This window comes from Mya arenaria, chromosome 6 (assembly GCF_026914265.1).
Source record: "Mya arenaria isolate MELC-2E11 chromosome 6, ASM2691426v1".
NCBI classification, from domain to species: Eukaryota; Metazoa; Mollusca; class Bivalvia; order Myida; family Myidae; genus Mya; species Mya arenaria.
Genome location: NC_069127.1, coordinates 6,748,787 through 6,775,927, shown reverse-complemented (window position 1 = coordinate 6,775,927; position 27,141 = coordinate 6,748,787). Strand labels below are relative to the sequence as shown.

The 27,141-nt window shown below is 33.0% G+C and overlaps 1 protein-coding gene across 1 annotated transcript; it reads right to left on the bottom strand.

Moving 5' to 3' along the window:
• On the bottom strand, nt 1–26,846 carry LOC128237054 (scavenger receptor cysteine-rich type 1 protein M130-like). The gene is made up of 19 exons (XM_052952242.1): nt 26,821–26,846; nt 20,993–21,051; nt 17,107–17,202; nt 14,076–14,189; nt 12,716–12,872; nt 12,307–12,488; nt 11,257–11,431; nt 9,370–9,551; nt 8,991–9,126; nt 8,700–8,869; nt 7,062–7,203; nt 6,542–6,726; nt 6,272–6,416; nt 5,995–6,167; nt 2,526–2,789; nt 1,398–1,673; nt 907–1,027; nt 713–755; nt 1–138 (listed from the first exon to the last, which is right to left on the bottom strand). Exons 2-18 carry the CDS (start codon nt 21,048–21,050, stop codon nt 731–733), a joined length of 2,601 nt encoding a protein of 866 aa, XP_052808202.1. The 5' UTR covers nt 21,051; nt 26,821–26,846; the 3' UTR covers nt 1–138; nt 713–730.
• Between the last annotated feature and the right edge of the window lie 295 nt (nt 26,847–27,141).

The following is a 27,141-nucleotide window of genomic DNA, read 5'->3' as shown; positions in this document are numbered from 1 at the left end:
GTTTTGTAGTCCGCGTTTGATATTGGGAACGTTTGCAAACGTTCGTAGTTTCCTACGTCATTTATTGTACAATAAGATGACTCTTGAATTTCTGAGCAAGTTTCAAATACGGTTGAACTTTGAAAAACGTCTTTAATGCTGAAAAAATACGATAAGCTGTGTTTATCACGTATGTTTACAAGATTCAATTCATTTTGAACACTTTGGCCTTGTGATGCTTTCTTCTTGGTTTGTTTGTTTTTAGTTTATACTAAACATTTATTTGAAAGAAATAATTTACATTGATAGCTAACTGTTAACGTTTAGACTTTTTAAAACTTATTTTATTCCAAGTTACATCATAATAAGGGTTTAAAAGGAGGTGATCGTATCAAACTATCTTCTTCTACAATACTCATTTTTATCCAATGTTATTTATACAAATTTCTACCTTAAACTAACTGAATTTCGAAATCGCACTTAGGAACTAATTTAGTATAACTGTCATAAAAGTGTTTCAACGAGATTATTTCAACGCTTACTTCAATGGTGACCTTAATAAAAACATCGCATGCTCTTTTGTCTGTTAGATTTTGATTTATTTGAGTATGCAAACATTTTTAAAGTGGTATTTTGACCTGATACATATTCAATACAACTCTCTCATTTTCCTATGATATCGGTATCGACATGCGTTATCTTTACAAACATAATTATAAATAAGGCATCTTACCCTTGAGTCATTGGGAAATTAGAAGCCAACGTTTTTGGCCTGCCTGTAACACGTACAGATATATCTTAAACAATTATCAGCATTAATGGAAGTTATAAAATCTGAGTATAACTACTTGACCTACAGAATTAACACGATTTGCATGAGTAATACTGGACAGTATTAGATTTTACGCAATGGTAATTGTGTCATACCGTTCTGTCGCTTTCTGTTTACATAGCAGCAGACTCCAACTAACACGCACACCAATACGACAGCAACCACAGATTATCACTATAAGCAATGTATTAGAGCTACCTTTCTCTTCGACTTTGACTGAAAGAAAGATAAAACAATAAATTTAGTGTGAGAAAATCTCTTACAATATATTGGATTTATTCACATGTTTTTACTGAATCTAAACTGACATGATTTAACGATCTCCTCATATAATTTATACATATGAATGGATACCAGAAAGTACATTCATGATTTATGGATAACACTGTCAACATAATGCCGTAGACTGGAATGTACCCATCGTGGTCGAAAGACATCGATTGTATATACACTAAAAGCATTTTTCAACTCCGTTGTATGAGACGATACATCGATTCACATAATTATTTGATAAAAACGCAGCGTAGTGAACTAAGCCAATTTATTTTCATGTTTGATGTGAGTTAAAACTACAGTTCTAACTTACTAGCAAAACATGTATGATTGTTGTTACGAGCGTATCCTTCTACACAGTCACACCTAAACCCTCCTTCTTCATTTCTGCACTCCGTTTTAACCTCACTGCATACCGAACGGTTAAGACACTCATCAATATCGGAGTCACACAACGTCCCCGCCCAACCATGCGAACACTGGCATTCTCCAGTGACTGAATCACAATCTCTGCCATTAGTAAGGATATTTTGCAAACTACATTGGCAACTTGAAACGCAGTTCCAACCGAAAGACTGTCTTGGGCAATCTGTTAATTTAAAACATGCAAACAGGTTTACTTTGCCTATAATGATATGAATTACGTCAATTCACAAAACAAATAATTAAATGGAAAATGTTACAGTACTGCTGTAATAGACAGAAGTGAAGCTATTCCTTCTTTGGCAATTATTAGCCCCACTTTAACATAAATAATAGGAGCTCTGGAGATTTTAGGTAGAATTCAGGTATAAATACGACTTCAAAACGACGCATTGCGGCACCAACAAAGGCCAGTCCGGGTTCATTACGGTTCACCGTCATGCATTCGGAGAAAAACATGGATGATAAGTGTACAACTATTGTTCACAAGGTTTTAGAACGATGGAATTTCGTATTGGATCTTCGATGATAATAACTACGATTATCCAAGATTAAGACAGATATGTCAACAAATAAAGGTAAGATCGCAGTAAACATACTATAGGATAACAAATCAGACCGTGGTTGTGTCACGATTGTCTGAACATTTGAAACTATTCACGACCATTTCCGGACCACTAACTGAAAGTTTCGAGGGATTATGGTTCAAGCTTTCCAATATTTATGCGAAAGCTACAGAAACAAGCTCAGTAGCAAAAAGTTTAAACATAAACCCGGTTTAATGGCACTGGGCAAACGTTAAAGACATAGAATATAAAAACAAAAATTCACAAACAAGAAACATGGAAGAACTGCACAAAACTCCACAAACACAGCACAGTGCATGCATACTATATATAAAATTCTAGTCTCATCCGCATAAGTGTGTAAAAATAGCTCCCATAACACAATGAAATATGCGTTACAATTTATACAGAAAGTGTTTTTCGATTGTCCACATTACAGCTTACAGTTTTACCTATACACCGGCTTAGATCATCTGACACCATAGTTCCGGGTCGACATGTGCATTCATATGAACCATTCTGGTTAACGCAATCCATACCATCAGGACAAATGTTTTGAGTAAGACATTCGTTGATATCTGTTTCACAGTATGAACCAGCCCATCCGGACGTGCATGTGCATTCACCCGACACATGATCACAGATAATAGTGTTTGCCGAAATGCACAAGCAGTCTTTGTCGCAACGTCCGAATCCATATCTGCCTTGTCGACATTCTAGTGTAAACAATGTTAACAGTTTAATAATTATACTTGCACTTGGTTTAACACACATTTATTTCAATTGTTAAAAGTAAACATCGTTCAAGCATTGAATTTAAAATCTAAACAAGTGATATATGCCAATACAAATTATCTTGAAAATAATTTAGTAAAAGGCTTTGGTGTTCATATCATTCCTCGCTTAGGTCACTCGTGGTGGTGTAAATGTTAAAATAATTGCATAAGATGACAGGCGAATGACAGATCAAATGAACAAAGTAGAAAGTTTGCAAATGCGTTGATATTCAAGTATTTAAATCGAAAATAAGGAAAACTCGGGAAGATACAGGGATATAAGGGTAGTTCATGGCCAGGTTAGTGGTTGAAAGAAATATGTATATGCTTGGAGGGCGGTTCAGGTCAGAGGAAGAACAAACAGGTATATGTTGGTATTTCATGGATAGGTTAGGTCAGTAGTAAAAAAAAAAATTATAGAAAGGAGATCGAATGCGTTTAGTTTGGCGAAAACAGCGCTAAACGTTGATGAAATATATCATGATATAGACTTTAGGTAAAAAAGAAATCCTAAGTGGTGTCCTCGTTTCTCCACATTTACACATCGTTTTATTGACAAATGTTGTTGAGAACAAGTGTTCATTAGGATAACTACAGTACATCTGCAGTCTTGCATGAGAGACACGCAAATTGCGTCCACCTTCATAGTAAAAATAAGGAACTGCCTGTTTGTTTTGGGTAAGCTTATACTTGACGAAGGCCAAGGATGAGGGAAACCAAACTGTTTCAGGGAGTGTATTCCATGAGGATATTGTAAATGGCAGACAGAGATTTGATAACAACTGGGTTTTACACAATATATTACGAAGGCTAATAGAATTCCAAAGAGTGTAAGGGTTGTTTCACAAACTCGGGTTTGAATACGTGAAATACGATAGGTTCAGAACATATTGTAAAGCAGGGTAAGTGTATATTTTTTTCTTCTTTCTTCAGATATTCAGAAACCTCGATACTTGTACTTGTATGATTTGGTTTGAAATACAGTTAGTTTTGTGCTTGGAAATTACGTGGAATTGAATAATCGATGGTTATACTGTACGAAGAGAAAATTGTTTCCTTTCTTTACTATAACTTAGTTTTTGTCTACTTTATTTATGTGAAAGGTTTTGTTTATATCATTAAATTGCAGACTTATCATAGGTGTTCTGATTTGTTTTAATATCACCAAATATTTGTAAATGGGTTGAGTGTTAACATAAAAGTCAATGTTCTGTATTGTGGCTATAATGTAGAAATGGTTAGGCTACTCTCATTAAAGTTTAAAAAATTTAACGCATAGCTAAACCTTGAGAATTAGCTATACATATGTTTGATACAACATATGGTGCAGTTTTTAAAATGCATGTTAACAAACAATTCTTTCGTTATAATTGCACTTCGGTGTATAATTGTCTCAGAATAAATTTCAAGCTGTATCAATTAGTAGAAAAAGACAGTCACAACGAAATTAACTCATTCACTACATCAAACAAAAAAGACTAAGCAAATTTCTCTCTGAAAAGAACATACTTATATATTTATATCTTTTATCAAATCTATAATCAACTATAGTCTTATCATTTGTATTGTTTGTAGTTAGACAAAAATAAGAAGACTAGTAATGCAGTGCCCTTCGAATAGTCTATAATGATTTCAACTCATCTTATTAAGATTGTAATTTGTCTTCCATTACATGCTAACATGCTTACATGGTATTTCACGAGAATACTTACATGATCTTGTTAACTTTAATGAAACACCTATATAAAGTTTCAGATTTACAAAGACAGTTTACATTCCCAGTGTAAGATTTTCAACATATGGAAATACCTCCTTTTATTTTGATGGAACAACCCGGCAAACGGATTTAGACAGGTAAGCAATTTTTACTAATTCAAAAAACCTTTAAACACCTGGTAAGGACCAACATAAAGTGTTCAATGAGTCGTTTAAATTAATACTGTACATGGTTTTATAAGCGTTTAGTGCTTTACATTGCTGCTTATCTATCTCGTTTAGGTCACCTGTTACAAATATATCAGTTGTACTTGCCGAATTAACACTTTGAGCAATTCTTCATTCTAAAGCGGTTCTAATTTGTTTTTAGACTGCTCTTAGTTATATGTTATTTTTTACCCTTTGCTTCTCATCTCTATTCATGCTGTTTTAAGCATGCTCAACATCCTACATTAAATTGTATTGTATTTTTGCATCTTTTTTTTCATTTGTGACATTTTCATCGGATATGTCTGTAAGACCAAGTGCTTTGCGTTGCTTTTTGTATTTGACAACTGCTTTTGCATCAATAGTATTTGTATTTTTTGTTTTTAATTAAAAAAACCCATCCAATATTGAAATCAGACATACGCACATCGTCTGATATTGTAATAATAATTATACACATATGAGAAAATTAAAATTATCAATGGTGACAAGACGATTTAATTGTTAAAATGTTGTTGTTGTTTTTCTTTTCAGAATCGATGTATTTGAAACCATTAATTACCCTAAGTCTTAAATATTTTGTTGATACTCTCTAACAGTAATCTTATTAAAATGCATTTATTTATTAAGGCTCTGTGTTGCATTATAGAAATGTTGTTGTTTTTATTTTTATTTCGTCGGAAAGAAAAAAGCTCAGTGAGCTAGTTTAGTAATTTATGTATATCGGACGTGAATGTTTGAAACCTTTTGTGTATCTAGTCTGCTTCAAAGACATTTTACCATGAACTAAACATATAATTTCAAATATCTTTGTCATAAACATTGATTACAAGCATAACTGGGTAATGAAACTCCAGTCAAATAACCATAACGATATAGTATCTACATTTGTTCGTATTAGAATAAGTACGTTATTGAAGACTGACAGTTTAAAGGTATATATCCTAACGAAGCACACTTTTCATACCTTAATTGAAAAAGGCAGGCTCGACATTTTTGAAATTTATCATTGCTAATAATGAAAAATCAAGGCCAATGCTGCGCCACGCCAATGCTGAAGCAAAAGCTACACTCAGTGATTCCGCAAGAGCAGGAAATAAATAAATACATATACTTTGAGAGATGTACCGGTAGGGGAAACATTCTTCAGTCGCAGCATAAAATCATCTGTAAAATGAGATTAATATATAATAAGATATATTCGTAATAAAACAGAACTTACCTCGTGAGCAATTAACCAACGTAAAGCCTACGTCCGTTACACCCAGGTAACCTTGGTGCTTGAATGCACATTCAAACGGAGATGATTCGTTTCCTTTGCATCGCAGAACACCATTTAATTTTGTTTTGAAATGTTGGTACGGTTCCGACAGTTTAATCGTGTTTTGAGCGTTACTGAAAAAAAGTAAAACACCATTGTTTTCGCATGACACACTTTTTACAAATTAAGGAACTGTCAGAAGTACATAAACAGTTATTCCGTCGTTCTTTTCACTTACACGAATCCGAAGTGTTTGCAAATAATTTGCGCTTCAATAAGACCAAGTTCTGCAGAAGGTGACCCCCATTCACTGTCGACAAGCACCTCAAATGCTCCTCCATACGGAAATAAAGATATCAGCAGTACATTCTCGATATTATAATCTGAAATCATTAGATATTAAGGTAACTATACATCGAGCTGACGGCTTATGTTATAATATAACCATTCATCAATCACTGAAGATTTGGGTATCACTATCAATGGAACAATGTATAACTCAATTTACCATTACAGTAGAGACCCAGAACGCTTTGCGGCCATGACTCGCATACCCCACGCCAGCCGACTCGCAAACATTGAACAGTTTCCGATGTGCATTCCAAAACATTCGTTTCGCCCCCAAAGCATTGGAGTGATTGTCTTTGAATATTTGAAGAACTCTGTGGAAGACTTATTCCATATCCCTTAAAACTTAATTGGAAAATGAAAAAGAAAGTCATTTTTAATAAGTGCTGGTAAAAATAGAGCAGTTTATAAAAGAAGCCTCACAAAGCAAAACATTAAACTCAACATTGTCAAATCTAATATGCGAATCTACTTTATTCCTTAAATTATATCAAGATTGTGGTACGCTTTCGATTTCCTACAGCGTAACTTGTAGTGACCAGGGCAAATAATATACACGAACACTGTGTGAAAGAGGGATGATGAAGTGCCTAACACAGTATCCAATGATGTGGGGGGGGGGGGTATTATTGCAGAGGGTTAGCTTATGGCTGTGTTTTAAAACGATCGATTATACTTGCCCGAAACCAGTCATGTTGCAGAGTGTCTTAGCTGTCAGATCAGTGATGTTTCCGGTAAAGTGATACCATTTATCGGCATGTGAAGTTGTAAAAATACCTTCATATGCCGTATGTGCAAAAGGTTCAAGTTTCATCGGACCACCTGGAGAAGAAATCAGTGGAAGCAGTAACAAGTTAATTATTATAAAGCGATGTCTGTGTTAAGTAAGCACCTTGTGATAATAAATATATTCCTAAAGTTAACCTTAATCAATACTTTCGTATTCAGGTTGACATTACATCATACGACAGAAATTACCCTAACAATGTAATATAAACTTTATTGCTTGCTGTCACGGACCTCGTATTAAGTGCACCTCATAATGTCTGACTGTTTGTACATAGATAGTAGCAATGTGACTGAAATAACGGTACAACATATAAATATGCGATTCTGGTTAGCTCGAACTTTTTATTTCTGAGTTGTATTGTTTGGTCTAAGTGAGTATAAGCCAAATAGATTCGACATAACTGACAGAGAATTACAGAAACAATCATTTTCAAGATAATGTTTGTATATTTAGCCAGTGAAATTCATGTTATTAGTACAAATACATATGTAGATGTTCATTTGAAATTTACTGGTATTTAAATGGTAGACGAACCAAGTTAATTGCTTATTGCAAAAACATTCAATAACTCGGAAACATACATGTCTCGAATGCAATGTTATACATCAGTTAGTAAATTTCAATTCGATGTACACAACGATATCAATTTTATGTACGTTTTATTGACAATTTTCTTTTATTCTTGCAAATATATCATCTGGTGTCTAGTCCCTTTAATATATTTTCAAAGTGTGTTACAATTTTGAACGAATCTTCCGGAAAATATTCACAACAATTTACTAATAAATACATTTAAACACCCTACAATAAATTATCTCAAACTTGTCACATGTGATCTCGAAGCGCAATCTTCAAATTTCCTCTGGTGTACGGCAAGCGAATTAGACTGATCTCTGACAGTTCGAGTGATTTAAAACCAATGAATCATGACTTGAACAAAATATTTTGATTGCACAGTAAATTCAATTTTGTTTATTTTACCTTTTTCAAATTCTGTTCAGTTAATAGCGACCAGTGTAATTTTCTCAATTTCTCAAATTCTTTAATTTTTGCGTTAAGTGCAATTATTTTAAACACAAATACATTTTCACACCCTATTGATGAAAAGTGTCAAAATCTTTAAGCAAAATCGAGTTTTTCATTATCTTTTTGAGGTACCCTGTCACAAACCGGCGTAGAAATGGCAGGTGTGTGCCGTGCCACATACATATATATATATATATCTTTTTCAGAGTTCAAGACGTTCCACGTGCATTACAAACTTTGGCGACCAAACGACCTGCCCAATAATGATGCTATCATACTGAAGATATTTTTTTTTGTCAAATTTGAGATAGTTTTAACCTTGGTTAAATGCGTGTTATATCAGATATCCATTTTCATTCATTTGTAAACATCTTCAATGACATTTTTCACTATGGTGTTAAATTCCGCTAACTGTCCGAACAACACTCGTTGAAGTAGTCATAAATTAATCACTAAAACTTGTATAGGTCCATCAAATTTAAATATATGATAAAATACAAACCTTGGCATACAACACCAACAACTCTTTGGTTATTACAAGGCGAGTCTTCAATTGTTTCGTGGTGACATTGGTCCAATGACTTTTCATCGCCATTGCAGGATATTCTTCCAGTATACAATGGCAGCTCACCAGACCCATATGGAGTTGAAGATATGACCTGTCTTGCGCCGCTAAAATGCCACAGCGTAAGCACATATGTTACGTGTGTTGTGTTGTATTTTAAACCCCAACATCATTAACTATAAGAAATGTTTTATATGCATGTCTAATCCCCAAAATTAGTGTAGTTACGTATATCCGAATGTATTGCACGCTACGTTTGCAGTCTGAATGTCAAAGCGATAGTCACATAGTGTCACTAAGCTCCCATTAATTGATGCCTCTATTCGTCCGGAGTAGGTGTTTGGACCATCCACCAGGCGTATTGCTGACGTAAGTACATACTTATATTGAAAACAGCGTATGTACATATATATTGCATAAATACGATGTATTATCGTCTGCGTCATATTTAATATCGATTTTGATATCTTTATATATAAGACAACCTATAATTAGTGTATGCAATGATATATTTCCTGTTTATCAACAACGCATATTTGTTTTGAAAGTATAATCATCGGTATACTAGTTTATACAAATTATTTCTCAAAATTCCCTTTATACATACCTTCACACTTAAGAAGAACATCATGCGAGTGGAATCCGCAGTATTGGAATTCGCCTTTAATAACATTACAATGTTTTTCAAAGACTAGTGATGTTAAATCGGAGCAACCTTCAAGTGTCAGCAAAATGGGATTGAACGCTTCGTTTGTAAGTTGGCTTTTGTAGAAATCTGATGATCTTTGGCTGTAAAATATGAAAACATGAGTATAAAAAAATATAATTGAAACTACACCTACAGGTAGAGTAAGACTTGTCGTTTGCGATATATATACATATATATATATATATATATATACTCGCTCTTATCGCTGAATCGGTTTCATGGGATATCGCATATGTCGTTCTAAACTTAAAAAGAATGTACATATAAGTTAATGACGAAATGAAGTCCCCGCGCCCTAGTACAAGATATGTTTACATTAAGCAACCCCAGAATTAACCTCCTGTTTTATATTGGACCTTTCAAAGGCATACTTATACGGTTTAGTATTGGTGAATGATTACATATGCAGTTATAACAACAAGCAATATATGCTCTTAAATGATCGTTCATCTTATAAAATTGGTGTTCGTCGTAGCGAAACGATTTCTTACTTCTGTGAGCGGACACTTTTGAAGAAAAAACGAGTAAATAAATGTACGACGATAAGTGTATTGCATTTATTAGTGAGCAAATTAATGCATTCATAAATTGCTTAAATTACTGATTTATAAATGGATAAATAGAATTATTTTGATAAATACAATGTGTCGGTTAGTGGGATTACTTGAAATTATCGTGCATGATCCGCTTACAACTGTAAGAAGACCATTCTTTAATAGTTCTGCTGGGGGTATAGTCGTATAATCATGATTATGAGATTTTCCTAGCCAAAGTACCCACGGTACACAACGAAGCATAGGCTAGTGTGTATTGGGGGTATCCGACGATGCTAACGCACAGGAAAATATATGAGAAAAAGCTTCTGATTTTTAAAGACAGTGTAGGGCAAATATGAAACAGCTTTATACTTCTTTTGACCTTTGTAACCTTTGGGCAGTCTATTCTTATCTATGTTTCATTTCAGACATAAAAACTTCCCTAATGTCACATTTTGGAAAGTATTGTCAAAGGTATTACGTGATGTGAAAAGTAAATGGAAGTTTAATAATTTGAAGTTTTGCATGATTTTCTAGTAGCAGCTCAGTACGTTTTATAGGTTTGTTCAGTAACGACTTATATCATGTTATACAGCTTCAATACCAGTTCGATGTTATAACCAGTTCGATATATGTGTTCCTAGCGAAAAGTCAAATTATTACATATTGTGTTTGAGATCAGAAAACATGCTAGCCATACTGTATAGTTCGTTTATAGTTATGTGTTTGATGGTTCACAACACTTAATTTTATTGTAAAACGAAATAAACATGCACTGTGTTTTCAATCGAATGATTTTGCATATGATGCAAGAGTTGTGTGGCCAGGACCATAATTTACTCAGCTTAAGATGAATAATACAATGAAAACATAAACTGAGAGAAAACCTGAGGTCAAATATTTAAATATAGACGGCACTGACGCGGAGATAGAGAGTAACATACGCCGTACACACGCATAAAAGAGCCTTATAAATCAATGATGGGAAACTGTCAGAAAAGAAAAAAGTTCACTTGAACACGGTTACATGGAAGGTAGGAGGGGAGTTCTCAATGAATCACTTAAAAACGAATTAAAATCGTTGACAACACGTTTTTAGTTGAAAGAATCGAAATCAGGTTCAGCTTTGTCAGTTAAGCTTGAACTATCGCATATTTGATTGTACATTTTAAAAACAACTTCAATCTGATGATACCGGGTTAATCAGATGTATATGAAAATAAATGTATCTATCAAATTTATATCTCACAAATATCCTAGCATCTGGCATATTCTGTCTTTATTGTCCGAGCTCAACGGATATCCCGCGTACGGTTCTACTACAAATGTGCAAACAGTTCCCCATTGTGCTCCAACCAATACTTCCAAGCGCCCTTCGCTAGGAACTTCGCCTCCAGTTAAGCGAATCTTAGATACGTTTAACCCTACAGAATAAATTACGTCACAACAATGTTGATGCAAATACAATGTAATGCACACTTATGTTACAACATGGCAAACATTTAGCAGTTAATATGCGCAAATAAAAAGGACACGTTTCTTTTTATTTTACAATCAGGTTGGTTTGGAAACATTCATGGTATATCCGCGGAAAAGCACTCTTATGCATTGGTAAATTAACTGTTCTGTTGTGGTTCAAGTAAAGTCCACTATAATAACTTAAACAGTTTTACTTTTATCAATTTTATATCGTACTTAAAACATGATACCCAATTTCCAACCCGTATGTCCTGATCATTGAAGTACCTTTTTTCCTAATATTTTTTTTGTATTTACGTAGGTTTGTTTCGATTTTACTTTTCTCTTAAATGTACTGTCTTATAGAGGCTGTGTATTTATATTATACAAAACTTGCAACCCTTAAAATAATATGTGGCTGTTTTCTATTTTTGAAACGAAAATTCACCCTTCAAGATTCATGCAGACAGTAAAAAACATAAATAATAAAACAAGAACTACATAGCACTTGTCTTCAAAAGTAGTTGTAACGCTTCATTATTATCTGAAATTGCATTTGGAGGCGTCTGTTAAAAGGAATTCGTAAAATCATTATAAACTGATATGCTGTTTGTTACCGTCTGAAATGTCTGACCATATTGAAAAGTGCAGCAACATCAATGGCTCTCAAAGGTGCCATTGCGCAAACTACAGTCAAACCATTAGTAAGGTTAAGCACTGTGCATACTTAATGCACATCCTGAAATGTTGTATCAACACCACCATTTGAGTATTTCGACCTATATCTAATAATTATCGATCGAAAGAAAATGAAAGCAAACTATGGGAACAACAGCTTTACCTGAACACTTAATCCGCCGAATCGGTAATCCCATAAGTGGCGTTGTTATGTTTACATATGCTGGATTAACACAGTCTCTTAATTCAGTGGCATTTTCTCCGCAATTCAATAAATCCATGGACCATAAGCCTGCTGTGTAATTGTATTCTGTAGATGTGAGCGTCGAGCTGTAACCTATATATCTGTATATAAAAGTCAAACATATATCTTCTTTTTTTTCAAATCTTGACAACCATCTTTACAAAAAACAATATCACAAACCATTGTGCTTTGAGGGGATAGTGGTGCATTTCCCTGCAATCCTTGCCAACGTCAAATGAAAACAGGGAATTACAGATTAAGAGGTTTTAAAACTTATTCACGGCCGTATTGTTAATAAATCATTCAGGAAATAATTGCAAGAAGATACCCATATCCGAAATGGTTGCAGACAACTTGTGCTGTCGCTTCCGGAAATTGGTAGCCGTTTACTCCAACTGCACGCCATATGCCGTTCAAATAAACTTCAAGAATATTGTCAGTTTCCACGCCATTAATCTGATGCAAACGAAAATCCGGGCCCGGATCTTAAAAGATAATTTAATGGTTGGTATCTAGGTAGCCAAACGCAGTCAAATTATGGAGGGTCGTGTTAACTTGGGTTCATTAAAATCTATGAAGTGTATTAGTCATATACATTTGATTGGATATTATACTTTTAATTGTAAATGGTATTGTACAAGTGAGAATCATTTTTCGTGTGTCAAAGTCTCAAATTTTCACACACATTACATATCATATTAATATTCAACGTAGAACGTGTGTCAAATATCAGCTTTGTCAAAATCCGCTTTATATTACAGATTTTGTTTAAAACGCAGGTTTATTGTTTCGTGTATATATGTAAATAGAAATAGGTAGGTAGTAAGGTCGGTAGGTAGATAGGTAGGAAAATATCAGAAGAAATATCAAAAATTAATTTATGCACATTTAATAAAATTTAAAACCATAACAGTTACATAAAAAAATACTACAATTATACACTTACGGAAATGGTCTTGAAACAAAATTACATTTTAAATCCTTCATTGATTTACATGTAAAATATAATTTTGTTAATAAAATCACCTACACACATTTTTTTTTAAAAACAACAACAATACTTTTTAATCAAGCATGCGACGCTCAACTGCAACTTTAAAATTGGCTTAATGAATAATTTGTGTGATACTTTTTTAGAGCCAGTTTATTTCTAAGACTACAACCTAAGTAACAGAATGACTTTAATCCAAAACCTTTAACCTTTGGAACAGCATAGCCATCATTTTTTTCTAAGTCTTGTATTATATGAGTGATTTCTTTCTTGTGATGTAAAATATTCTCCCATATAACATGGGGCCAAACCATTTTTACCTTAAAAAGATGGCACAGAATCAACTCTGATCAACTCTCTTATCTACTGGTAACCAGTTAAGAGACTGAAAATGACTTGTTTCAATGTGTTTATACAGTCAAGATTGGGTACAAATCAAATTATCTTATTTTGTGTAGTTTGTAGTTTGTACGACCTAAGGAATTACCATCATTGGTTTTATCGTTTTTTAAATAGAGAAGGATAACCCTAGATATTTTCAGATCACCAGGAACCTCACCTTGAATCAGAGACAGAACGATCTAGTCCAGTAGCTTTATTTGCACGTAAATTTGATAAAAAAAAACTTTAAAATCTTATTTTCTAGAACGAAGGAGAATGAATGACTATTTAGACACCCCCCCCCCCCCCTACATACCTACACAAGCACCATCGGACATTATAAAGTGTGGGTTGCATTCACATATATTTGAGACGCATTCTGCATTCTCTATACAACTTGAATTATGCAAGGAGCAGTCCCCAGCAACACCTAGAATAAAGAAGTTGAACAATGAAAATCTACAGATACAAACACTTTAGCTAAACGTTTACCGCTGGCAATTAACATTTTAATAAAATGAAATGAGGGACAAGCACTGTGTTCTAACATTAAAAAATTAACCCTGTTTAGAGGCACAAGACAAGGGTCCAATTAAGGAATGATGTCATTATCGGGGTATGAACGCAATTGGCCTGGTCAAAGTGTGTGGAGTTCGAAGGACTCCACGAGTACTTTGACCAGCCAAATTGCGTTCATATCCCCGATAATGACATCAAGCCCGCAATTCATTACTTATATTTACAACAAAAGTTCATAATTTCATTCAAGAATTGTTAAAAAAAATAATAATTTCATTTAAAAAAAAAACTTTCAGTAACCCATTCCTACCCATTCTGTAAATAGAACGACCCAACTCTAACCGGAAGCATTTTTTTGAATGACGTCACAATATCGCGGGAAAATATCAACCGCTTGAAATCACTTTTAAACGTAAAATTCAAACTGTTATGGCAAATACACATTTAAAATACTAACACTTTCTTAAATGTTGATTTATATTTTACGGGACTTTCTGACACAATACAAACAATAACAAGATAAATATTTTTGATGTCCGAAGAACATATCCGAAGATGTTGCGTTCATCGATTGATGAACGCAATTGCCGAAATGACGTTCATTTAAGGAATGGAAGTTGAGGTGTAAATATACGACAATGAACCAGGGACAAAAACATACAAACACACACTACACACATACCACACACGTATGAAAATAGCTTTACCGATAAATGATTGGACTACCACCTTGGAACGGTCAGTAAATAACAAATTACTTGTTTAAGGCCACACCAAATTAATGTTTAGTTCCTCGGATTTTTGCCAAAAAAAAATTGGAGCGAGCGAGCGAGCGAAAAAAGAAATTGTCAGTTTTCATAAAAACCAATTCAATATAAATAAGAAAGATTGTTCAAAATAATTGCCCTTAAACCCATTTTAATGCCATGTTGAACTGAACCTCTAATGGACATTGGGAAAATGTCGGAATACATACTATTTATTCATCCGTGTTTAGTACAAACATTATACGGATAAATCTAATTTCTTATATAAATGAAACGTACTTTAATATGACGATCATTCATAATAATAAATGACCCTGCTTTTCGTAAATTTTTTGAAACGATTTAAATAAATCTAGCTGAATCAGTTTAACATCATATGCAACTGTATTTAGACATAACTTAGGATTGATTTTGGACTTGTAAAAAATGATCACTTACACAGGCATCATCAAACATCAGACTCCATATAACATAGACTAAATTTTGATTTATTATCACAGGAAATGCAATGACATGTGCTTATTAAAACCAAAAAGAACAAGGGTATTTTTCAGAGTACTTTTTTGGTTATTTAGATGTTTTTATGCACCAGCCAATTGTATATGCCCCCCCCCCTAAGTCCGGAATAGCGGGGACTTTGACTTCCGGTCTCTCAAAACCCGGGTAAAATACCCGACCTGCAGGGACACACTGCTGGTAAACCCTGCCAAATGGCCCCGCAACCTCTAATACCTATCGCAACCCCTAATACCTATGTAAGGCCCATTCCCGACTATTTTCAATATGAAGACAAAACCACATTCACTAGGCACTGCGGGGCCATCTGAAAGGTAAAAACACGGCCCATTGCCTCTGCTGTCCCCGGTATACCCCTGGAGCAAGGGCGAGGGGTGGGCGGGGCAATGGTTACAATTGACAAGTGCATTACAATCCCGGATTATGCTGCAAATAAAAACAAAATATAAGGTGATAAACTTAGGCTTACTTATGTTGAGGTATATCCAGACCAGTGTTTATATCGCTATTTGTGAAAAGATATAAACTGTTGCTTTGTCAGAATTTGATCAAAAATGAGCTTCATACATCAATTTGGACCAAACAATGACTCATCTTCCAGTTAAGATGATCTTTCTTCTTCAGCATTTTTGTAACGAGGTAAAATTTTGGTCCTTTGTATTATGACTTTAATAAAATAGTACTAAGTTGATCATTCCGATTTCCATTCAAAACGAGTCACTAATTACGCAATATAATCGCTACCAGACTCAGATACACATGCTTTATTGCATAATGATTGCTTTAAATAATGATCCTTTAGTGCATGAGACGATCGACAAGGACTTCAAGCATGCTCAAAACATATTTATTGTCAAAAATAAGATTTAATTTCCAAACTTCGAGCCACATTGTTTATACCGGAAGCCGCCATTTTGATTGAATTTATTAAAACCCACGCTAAACCGATCGAGATACAGTATAAAAACAGTACGCATCGGTAACTTCCCTTTTAAAAAAAAACACGAAAACTAGCGTAGAAAAATTATACTTGATTAGTTTTAGCCTTTTAATAAATTATTCCTAAAAAAAATATGTTTGGCGATCAAAATGGAGGTGCGGGCGCAAAAAAAATATATATATCTATTTTTTACATTTTCAAAAAAATAGGAGCGGTAAATCCGAGGAACGAAATATCAATTTGGTGTGGCCTTAGCTTGCTTAAATGAATATGTATACGAAAAACTACAGAAACAAGCTGAGTAGCAAAACGTTTACACATTAACATGATTAAATATGATTATCGTGCTTATGTACTCTATTAATAAATATAAAACAAATGTTGCTCTTTTAAAATACAACTTAATTAGTGGCACAGAAACATTTTATATTTCCGCAGAATTTGTGTTGGATAAAAAGCGTTCTTTTTTCATCAATCCTTTGAACAAAAGTGAACTGCCCTTAAACAGCTTACAATGTTATTGAAAAAACCCATTTAAAACAGTCAAAATATTAATTAGTAATCACCCACCTTGTCTTGCGAAACAGGATTACACTTAAGCATACCTATTTTACAAACGCCATTTTGGCACACGTCTCCCGGAGCTGTACAAGCCGAGGCAGTTGTACACGACTCACCAACCGCTACTCCTGTACTGCCACCTATATAAAGAAAAGGATGACACTAAACGCGTTTACGTCGTGATCTCTTCGCCGAAACATATAGGGGCGTTTTCTTTCATAGAAATATAATGTATCGTTTATATGTTTAAAGTAGGTGAATATGTCCATTGATCAATCAGCAATTCCATGAAAATGAAATGGAGTAAATAGAAATGAGAACGGACCCATAATTCTAAAATTTTCGTTGTTGATGTTACAATTTTAAAAAACTAGTAAGGACGGATGTTTTGCACAATCACTCACGAATAGGTAATGTGTTGATACACTACAAATTACGGGCATATCACGACCTGATTAATATAAAATCACAATAAATGAAATTCATTTATACAGTTTCAATATATGTTTAAATTATAATGTGCAGTGACCCAGTAAAAAATATAAAATAGTGTTTCAAGTAGTTCTACAGTCCATTTCATCAATTAATAGAAAACACTTAAGGCTGTAATAAGGACATGTCGCGAATTAATATCTTCTAAAAATGTAAAGTTTGTTTAAACTTAAAAAAAACATTGATATTAAAATACCTCCCAATAACATGCGAGTCTTTCCTATATCAACGATTTGATAAAGTATTTTAAAAAGTAGCATAATATTTAGCGAGTGATATTTATATTTTGATCCGATTTGTCGACTTTTACATGCGGTCAAATTACCGAATTTTTTTATGATACTAAGACTCGCTTCATGGCAAATATATAAGTCACGGGTTTTATTTAACTACTATGTCACTGATATATTTATTAAGTTAAAGCCCTAGACTTTGTAATATATATTGTAAAATTGTCAATATTGTTTTAAATCGACTTGAACGTATTGCAAGCCAAATCTGATTTTTTATCTTTAAGAGATGTTAAATCTCTTTCAGATAGAAGTAATAATACGAATGACATGATTGTGAACATCGAACCCGAGTTTGACCGCCTTTTGTTTGCATCACAAGCAGCAAGCAGAGCTTTCAGGGTTATTTATGACAAACGTTTTGGACGTATGCCTCATCATATTTAAAACGCTGTATGAATCTGCTGTTTGGTTCTGTAATGGGGACAGTATTTTGTGTCTTGTTGCGACTGTGTGGAGCTTTTATATTTGTAGAGAACAATTTACTGAGGAAACTGCAAAGGTCATGAACACTAAAACATGTAGACTTGAAATGACGGATGCTGAAATCAAATATTGTACCAGCATGAGCAAAAGAGACCCTGATGAAGCTAATGCATTCATGACCTGTTGAGGAAATAATCATCATTCATTATGAAAGAAAATAGAGCTTTGTAATAATAACTCTAAAAACGCATAGAAATATCATCTAAATTAAATTGATTTTCAAATCTGTAAACGAGCAGTTTGTTTTGCTACAAAATAAACTTTGCTCCTAATGTTAGTGTTGTTTGAGGGAGATACTATGAAGTATTCTTATTACTGAATTACTCTCTACTCTTACTTACTAGCCTATTTAACGATCAGTTAAATTTAAAAAAAAACATGTTAAATCCAATGCTCAGTTCATGAAGTGTTATTTGAAGGTAATTAAAACAAACCAACAATAAATTTGATCTTTAACATGAAAATCATGACTTAAAATAGCGTTAAAGTGTATTTTGTGTCTAGCGTAACAAAAAAAAAGCGTCTGTCTTTCTAGCATCCTGCCTGATCGGTTAAATCTTTTTAGTTCAAAGTTAACAGATAGTCGCATCCCTGTTTTACGCCGTTTTCATTTCGAAGGCGGTTGGGTTTATTAAGAACAAGGATGAGTGTTAGATTTTACTTAGGGATGATCCTTTTCTCCTACCCCTAATATAATGATGAATGTTTAAATGTTGCCCCAAAATTTTAGACCGAGTTACGCGTTGGAATCAGCGGATGATTTTCTAGGATAAAAGATTATACTCTACATCGTTTTCTGTTCAGTAAACTATGCGAGCCGATGCAGATTCAAATACAAGATTTCGTTCGTATGGTTTCGTTTTATTTCGTTTTTAATATTGCTAAGTATATTGGTCAGCATTTATTGGATATTGCTGTTTTATCCTATCACTTGCATACCAATCGGTCCAAAAACAAGGTAGCGTTTAAATTTTAGTCCATTAGGATAGTTGACCAAGAGATGTTTATCTACAGTAAGTTGATCATATTACCGCGAACAAAACGTATTTTCTATTCTAAGATGTCAAAGAAAAAACGCAAATAACGCTTCAGAATCTTATCATTGTTCCATCAACTGACCTCATCAATACATCGCCTAGAAAGTTCAATCACTCTGCAAGATAACACAATCCCAATTACAACATAATGAAATCTCTCTTTGCCGGTACGCTTCTGAGCACCCAACACTTTATTCTTTAATATCAACATGATTTTAAGCCATTGAACAAATGGCAATTGTTTAATGATATTCATGATCTTGAGCCACAACATGTCAATATGCAATATGCGGAATAACTGTTACACGATAAGATACTGTATGGTGATTGATCAACGTTCATCGACTTTTAAAAGCCTTTATGTTTGAATAAATATTGATATTTTAAAATACATTTACGTTGACTTTTAACATACTGAATTATATTAAACAGTTTTAAGAACTTTTTGAGAGTTTATTTAAACATGAGTACAAATTGTGCTGATGTCAACACGGAAAACAGTTTTCACCCTTTTTAAAGGCCACTGGAAAATTTTTAAGGTTTTATTTATGTTTAAAAAATCAAATGTAACAATTGATCTGGCAGTCTATATTCCTCCGCCTTGCCAGATCACTTTCATCCCCGGTACTGGCATAGTATTCGCTATGTATTACAGTCGAAACCCGTTCGCTCGAACTCGCGGGGACCAGCTAACCAAGCGGGAAGGCTCACCTTCAGTTAAAGCAAATCGATTCTTACATTCAGTTTAAGCCAATGAAGAATTCGAGCCAAGCGATTTCGAGGCAAGGGAGTTGGACTGTATATTACATTTTATTATATTGGCGTGTTTGTGCCTATATACGTTGAATTAGTTGTGAAAGATACTTCAATGTTCTGCTTTTATATGTTAATTTTCAATTTTTATTTGCAATACTTTTATAGGTTGGAATCAGTAACTGGTTTTTGTTTGACGTAATTTTAAATAGTTTTACCTAAAATCCTTAAAAGCTATTTAAAAGACTTATATAAATTCCAGAAATTCTTTTCACAGAACACAACTGTATTACAGCTTCACTACGTTCTTAAATTATGATTTACTTCTTGTGCTTAACGATAACTCTCATTTACTTAGAATAATAGCAAGTTAATATAACAAAGTATTGCACACAAAAATGCCTTCGATATTGATAACAATATATGCATATGTAGAGGCAATGCCAATTGTACGATCAAGTGCCCTGTTTGTTTTAGCATTGTATGTGTATGTAAGGAATGACATAAGGACACACTATGGAACTAATTACAATGTTTGTGAATTTTTGGTGACTGTCTTATAGATTTGTTGCAAGCTCTATCTTGCAAATTGTCCGCAAATATTCTCGTTAATAAGTAGTATTCAATATATAATAGTTATGAACCCACTATCCGAGCTCGTTTAGCACTAGTTCAGTTAAGTTTCGAGCTAGAGGGTAGGATGGAATTAGTGATTTGTATCAGCCTAGAATGTCGTGAACCAGTTTAAGCAAGTGTACGTGTTTATTATCATTTGCTTGTTAAGTCAACCAATTATTAGTAAATTTCAATGTACAAGAAATAGGTAATAACGAGCGCATAAATGTATACGAAAAATTAAATGGGATACACACCTGATACTAGAGCACGAAGTGTCGAAACAAAAACGAAGTGAAGCAAGTTGTGGTTCATACTGAAATAATTAAAAATATTTCGATATAAACAGTGTTTTAAAGACGTGTATGATTTATGTATGGATTAAGGTTTCCTTAATTATGGCATGTTTACATTCATTGTCAACATTACGAGTTCATGGTCTGTAACATGATGTCTGTGATATAAATCTATGTCGTAATGAAATACGAATCGCTCTGATAATTGTCCTTAACCACCTTGCATTATGATTGTAATCAATGATAAGAGCATATTATTTAATTTTAAGTAAATATCAGGGAAGTAATCAATACCAATTATCTGTCACACAGTCACTTCAATCCGAAATGGCCTTCTCTCACGGTATACGTATTATTTAGGTTTCAACAGCGCTGATTTAAACTTTGATTTACAACAATTGTGACAAAGAATGTTATATGAACTTAAGCTAATTCACCATTTTTGTTATGTACTTTATATGTTAAGATTAAATAAAATAATGTCCAAACATAATAGGAATTTCATTTTTTCAATCTTGCACAAATATCAACCAAGCGATCTGCATTTCGGTAGGGGTTTATACATAAGTTATTATACAAATCATAATTGTATTCACTTTTTCAAGGAATCTTATTTTTGAAATGAAGGAAATAAAATATGCTTCACATAACAAACTTATACTCAAATCAGAGGAGGTAAAGTTATATGAAAGAGGATATATTGAGTCACAACTAAAAAATAACATCCCTGAGAATATTGATAAAATAACACAAACACTGGTACAAAAAAAACACTTCTTGATGAAATCCGAACTAGGTATATAAATGGAAATACTTGAAGATCGAGAGCAATACGTGTTAAAAATAATGAAAACAACAACATTATTTTGCAAGTCCGGAGAAAAGACAGATGACAACTGTATACAAACGAACAGTAAGCAATGAAATGGTGGTAGGGGTCAAAATAACACTACAAAAAGACGTAAAATTTATCACGAAACTTTATTGTAAAAGCACAGACCTAGAAGATGATATGATATACCTACTTCTTATTTCTGTCAATGATAGGCTTTCTGAAATTTGTAGCAACTCATGCGAAAGCCTACTTTTATTACATGATTGCGGAAATGCTTTAAAAGACATGAACAATAATAAAAGTCCCTGATCAGATGGTCTCACTATGGAATTTTATAACAAAAATGGAACGACATAAAGAATGCCTTAATTAACTCTTTATATTTTTATTTTATTTTCATAAAGGTCATTTGACACTTCTCCAAAAGTAGGGTATAACTTCCCTTATTCCAAAACCTGACACAGATTTCGAAAACCTATCAAATTTGAGACCAATCATTTCACGAAATATCGATTACAGAAGAGCAACGGAAGCAATATCAAATAGAATAAAACAACTTTTGCCAAAATGTATTGACCCTGAGCAAACGGGTTTTATCAAGGGAAGATACATTGGCAAAAATGTTTGACTTATCACTGAGGTCATGCAATATCTTGAAATAAATAATATGGATGTGATATTATTCTTTGTCGACTGTCAAAAAGCTTTTGAAGCGTATTGATAACTCTTTTATATTCGATAGTCTTAAAACGTTTAACTTTGGCACCACTATCATACAATCGACTTAACTATTCTATAGAGATATACAATGTAAAATTACATATAATGGCCATTTGTCGGAAGCATTGACAATTGCATATAGAGTACGACAAGGCTGTCCACTTTCCTCAATTTCATTTATTCTCTGTCTACAAATACTGTCAAACTATATCAATCAAAACCCTGATAACAAGGGAAAAATAGATAACGTTGAAATTAAACAATCACCTTTCGCTGATGAGGCAACTTGTGTTAATGATGGTTCAGAACATTCTTTCGAATCCTTGATCAAATCATCAGAATCGTTTTCAAACTGTTCAGGTCTAAACCCCAGCACATTATAAATCCATAATTCTGAAAGTGGGTACGTTAAAAACAACAACAAAACAATATTGCAAATCTAAACCATTTGTATGGACATCAGAATGTGCAACAGCATTAGGTTTTACTTCCTACAACAATAAACAACAAATATTTGACAAAAATACCAACAAAAAATGGGTAAATTTCATAAAACACTTAAAGAGTTGGAACAAAAAAATTTAACCTTGATGGGTAGAGGAACTGTTGTGAAAACGTATGCTTTACCAAAATCAACATAACCATACACAGTTTTATTGTATCGAAGCAAACACATTCTTGAAATATTATAAGAGCAATTTTCAAATTCATGTGGGATGGTTAAACTTATTTGAAATACTACAGAAACAAGCTCAGTAGCAAAGGGTTTAAACATAAACCCGGTTTAATGGCACTGGGTAAACGCTAAAGACACAGAACACAAAAACCGAAAAACTCACAAACAAGAAACATTGAAAAACAGCACAAAACTCAACAAACAGCACAGTGTATACATACTATATAGTAAAAAACTAGGTATGTTTATCAAGGATTGTTAGGTATCGCCTTCGAACGGTCAGTGAAATGAAAATTTACTGGGGGTTTATACCAGTTTACGTGCACAAACCTCACTCTTACCCCAACAATCCTAAATAAAGAACAAACATAAAAGGTAAATCTTATCAGAGAATGCATTAACTTAAGGAAACTTAATAATAAAACATATTATAATAAACTTAAAGCCCAAGGACTTCAATGATTAGAAATCACAACTCTTTCTGCAGACGGAGGAACACAATTCAGAGCACCTAATGCAAAGACTTTTCAAAAGTACGATGTAGTCATTGTTTGAAACTATGGGCATCACACGCAGTCTGCCTTATAAAATAAAAGGTTTAAAACTGTGTGATTATAGAGTTTCATATTCAATAGCATCATTGTATTCAAACTGGGAACAAATGAAGAAAACATTATTAAAAATAAAAGCGACATATATTAACTAATCTTTTCTTCCAAATGATTACCTATGTAAAATATTTGAAGAAAATGACGTGACATGCCAAAACACTCCGAGCCAGCCAAAAAAGGATTTAAAGAAAACATGAATTATCAAAATGTTCATAAAATCAAAGGACTGAAAGCTTAGTTATGTAGGATGCTATATTCAAGTCTATATTTTGTTTTAGGAATTCAACTTCAAAATCTAGAAGACAAGTACTCTTTAAAGTATTTGCATCCACGGTTTAAATAAAATCCAAATAATTCATTGAGTCTATCTGCCCAGCTATTTGCTCGAAACATTTTAATTTTACGAAATTCTTTAAAACATCACCATAAAAATCTGTATTAGCAATACTAATAGCATTCATTGATTTAAGACTACTATTGTACTTTGATATAAGATTATAATGACCATACACACATTTTGAAAAAAGTTTTTCTTTATATATAATATTTGAAACCCTGTTTTAGAAGTTTTTCCGTTATAAGTTTAATGCGAGAGCTGATCTGTTTTTACATCTGTACATATTCTAGCAAATTGAATCAACAGGGCAATAAAAACACCATATGATGGTGAACTAGGATCATCTTCATCTAAAGAAGGGTAATTTATAATTTTAAAATTAAAATCGTCACGTTTATTATAAAGATTGATACTCAATATATTTTCCTTAACTTCGAGTTGCAGATCTAAATAGGATGCTTTTAAATCGGATGTATTAGATTTATTAAGTTGCAATTGTGAATGGTATATCGATTGAATATTATCTGTAAACACAGGATTATCCAAACTTAGAATATCATCAATAAACCTAAAAGTGCTGTTAAATTTATCAACAAGAGCGAGATCTTCAGACTTAGATAATTTCAACGTATATTAACTTTCATAAGCAGTAAATAAAGAGGGAGAAGTAAGCCAGAAAAAATAAATAAATATAGATTAAAAAGATTCAAACATATTATTTTATAAAGATGTTGTTTCTTGTTACATGATAAGTTAAATTAACATTATATACATATATATTGTACCAAAACTATGAAAAGGCTATGAAAAGCCTGGACTTTAGCTAACAAATATTACAGCTTTCCTTGAGTCTTTAAAAGATGTTATGGTTAAAAGATACCTTGATGACACAAATAAAAGTCAATGGAAATCGTTTTTCACAAAAAAACTTAAAATGTATGGAAATAATCCTATATTTGAAATTGAAATGGAGAAGGGTTTCATTAATAAAGTGTCCGAAACTGGCTCATTTTCGAATGATGTCCTTGAATCATGAAACAAAATAAAACAAATATACGACTCTAATTTATACAAATTGTCAAAACAGTGATATGGAATAACAAGAATGTTCGTAAAACAGGAAACACTATTTTCTGTGAAAAATGCTCTGAAAACGGAATAAAATACTTTGAGCACATTTTAATTTTTAGAACCAATTCATTTTTCCATTTTAATCAAATTGAATATTTATATGGCATAAAATGCTTCGATTTCATAAGGTACCAAACCCTCATAAAATCAGTCCCGATTTAAATATTTTGATTGCCTTAACAAATAATAATATCGTGATCAATAAACGCGGGGCTAAATGGGAATAGTATGTTAAAACAGCAATATTTGCAACTTCCTTATTGCTTTTAATGAAATTCTATATAAACTCAATCAAGTGTAATAATAGACATCTATACCTCAACGCATATATGATTTATCTTAAATTAAGAATTAAAATAAAAGAGGAAATTGCTTTAAAAAACGATAAAACACGAAATCCACACAAGTGGAAAATACTGAAACTAACATACAAACATCAAAAGACAAAACTAGCCATAATATTTTATTTTTTTTATGTTTTTTATATTTTGTTTATGTTTGTTTGCTAGTGAATGTGAAACGTGTGGTGTGTGTGCTTGTGTGTGTGTGCGTGTGTGTGTGTGCGTGTGTGTGTGTGTGTGTGTGTGTGTGTGCGTGTGTGTGTGCGTGCGCGCGTGCGTGTGTGCGTGCGTGTGTGTGTGTGTGTGCATGCGTGCGTGCGTGCGTGTGTTTGCGTGCGCGCGCGCGTGTGAATGTGTGTATGTGTGTGCGTGCGTGCGTGCGTGCGAGCGTGTGTGCGTGTGTGTGTGCTTAACCATACTGATAGAAAATTCATAGAATGTTATTTTATTTAAAGATGATCATAAAAGTGTTATTGGTAGGGTTAGTTTGTGTTGTTATTTTTACATAACTGATTATTTTCCTTCTGATTTACAAAGAATGAGCATCAGAATTTACATGGACACCATAATATTATTTAATACGACCGTAGTGCGCAGAGGAAAAAGTTTAAAATGTGACATAGCAGAGGCTGTTTTTCGATTTAATTTAGCTTTAAAAACTGTAGAGCCTACATATTGATATCACTTTGTACAAAAAAACAAACAGTTGGACTATGTCAACGATGAGCTCTAGCATGATGTTCAAAGCTGTGTTTAATTAATATTTGTATAAAAAATTAACATTTATATCAACACTTTGTATTTTTGTAGCGTACTTCATCATTCTGTATTCAAGTAATTAGCACCACAACCCAAGATGCATTTGGTGTATTCCAGTGGTATTCTAATTCTAATATATACCTTTCGATTTGTCAAAATTGTTCCAACTGTATTTGATATCTCATTTTCTGCATCTAGATATGTCCAATAATATTATATATTAAAAATGAACGAATCGAGGACTAAATAATTATCGCAAAAATAAATACATAACCAGTTACTTTTCGAAACAATGTAAAACAAACCATAACCATTATATTTAATAAGTATCAATACAAATTTTGTTATTTTCTAAAGAAAACAAAATATTATAATTTACCTGATTTTATCCTCAAAATCCGTATGTCATTGCCAGTAATATGAACGATATAATGAAGGTAATCAATAAATTCATGAATTAAAATTGAATGGCCTCGTATATCAGAATGCAAGGTTTTGATAATGAAACAGTCTGTTATTAAATGTAACATGAGCGATGTAATAATGAAGTATCATTGTAGTAATAGCATATTAAACGATCGGAATCTAGCATTGACTAAGACTATTAAATCCTACAAAAACACGCACTACTTCTTTTTTACCACCATTGAAACTATTACCTGTGTTCTTTTAAAAGAAATTAGGATTATTTTGCATATTT

Excerpts from the sequence above, each read along its gene's own strand:
- LOC128237054 (XM_052952242.1), bottom strand. The coding sequence starts at position 21,050 with ATGAACCACAACTTGCTTCACTTCGTTTTTGTTTCGACACTTCGTGCT. Across the intron at positions 8,870-8,990 it reads TGCAATACATTCGGATATAC|CGGCGCAAGACAGGTCATAT; the intron begins GTAACTACACTA and ends GTGGCATTTTAG. Across the intron at positions 2,790-5,994 it reads GTTGGTTAATTGCTCACGAG|AATGTCGACAAGGCAGATAT; the intron begins GTAAGTTCTGTT and ends TGTTTACACTAG.